Source organism: Eurypyga helias, unplaced genomic scaffold (genome assembly GCF_000690775.1).
Source record: "Eurypyga helias isolate BGI_N326 unplaced genomic scaffold, ASM69077v1 scaffold19805, whole genome shotgun sequence".
Classification (NCBI taxonomy): domain Eukaryota; kingdom Metazoa; phylum Chordata; class Aves; order Eurypygiformes; family Eurypygidae; genus Eurypyga; species Eurypyga helias.
This window is the reverse complement of record NW_010251149.1, coordinates 10,775-11,514: the sequence shown is the minus strand read 5'-3', so window position 1 is coordinate 11,514 and position 740 is coordinate 10,775. Positions and strand designations below refer to the sequence as shown.

Here is a 740-nt window from a genome sequence, read left to right as displayed (position 1 = left end):
GGCAACGAAACCCAGGTGAGGGCCTGTCCCCCCCAAAGGCTGCGCGTGGGGGAATAGGGGCTGAGCAGGGTCCCCAGAGCCTCCTGCCTTTGCAGGTCCTGAGCAACCTGGTGATGGAGGAGCTGCTCCCCGAGCTGAGGACCGCCATCGGCCCCCGGCTGAAGGGCAAGGCTCAGGAGCGCCAGCGGACCTGGATCCAGGTGTGGGATCAGGGCTGGGGGGTGGAACAAGGCTGCCCTTTCTCCTGCTGTCACCTCCCTTCCCTGCCGGGCTTGCTGCCCGCCGGCTTTCCTGCCTGTTGCAGGCAGAGACCCCCCAGCGCCATCCCCCCCCCACCTGGACCCTGCCAAAGGAGCCGTCCTTACTCTCCACTGTGGCGTGTTGAAGCTCCTTCTTGCACCCCAGCGAGCAGCCCTGCCCATCCCTGCCTGCGCTGCCGCGTCCCTGGGCCGCGGGAACAAACGGGAGGAAGCCCAGCCCCGGAGCAAAGTCCGTCCTGGCTATATTTAGCGAGCCATTTTTAGAGCAGCCCAGGCTAAATCAGGCCCAAACTCTTGTGAAAGACTGAGGGCTCTTCAAAACTGCCTGTTAAAACCTTAAATGCCGATAGATAATTACCACCAGGCTCGTAATGTGCCACTGGAGCAGCTCAAAATGCACAAACGCTGCTTTTTCAGTAACTGTGGACTTAGCTGCAAAGCTGGGAAGCCCGAGGGAGGGAGGGGGGATGGCTCTGCCTC

The 740-nt window shown here is 61.9% G+C and overlaps 1 protein-coding gene across 1 annotated transcript in view; it reads left to right on the top strand.

The window, feature by feature from the left end:
• LOC104509860 (niban-like protein 1) overlaps nt 1-740 on the top strand; it is a 6,325-nt gene that overhangs the window by 198 nt on the left and 5,387 nt on the right. The window contains 1 exon segment of the mRNA XM_010151932.1: nt 96-200. Coding sequence (XP_010150234.1) covers nt 96-200 — 105 coding nt within the window.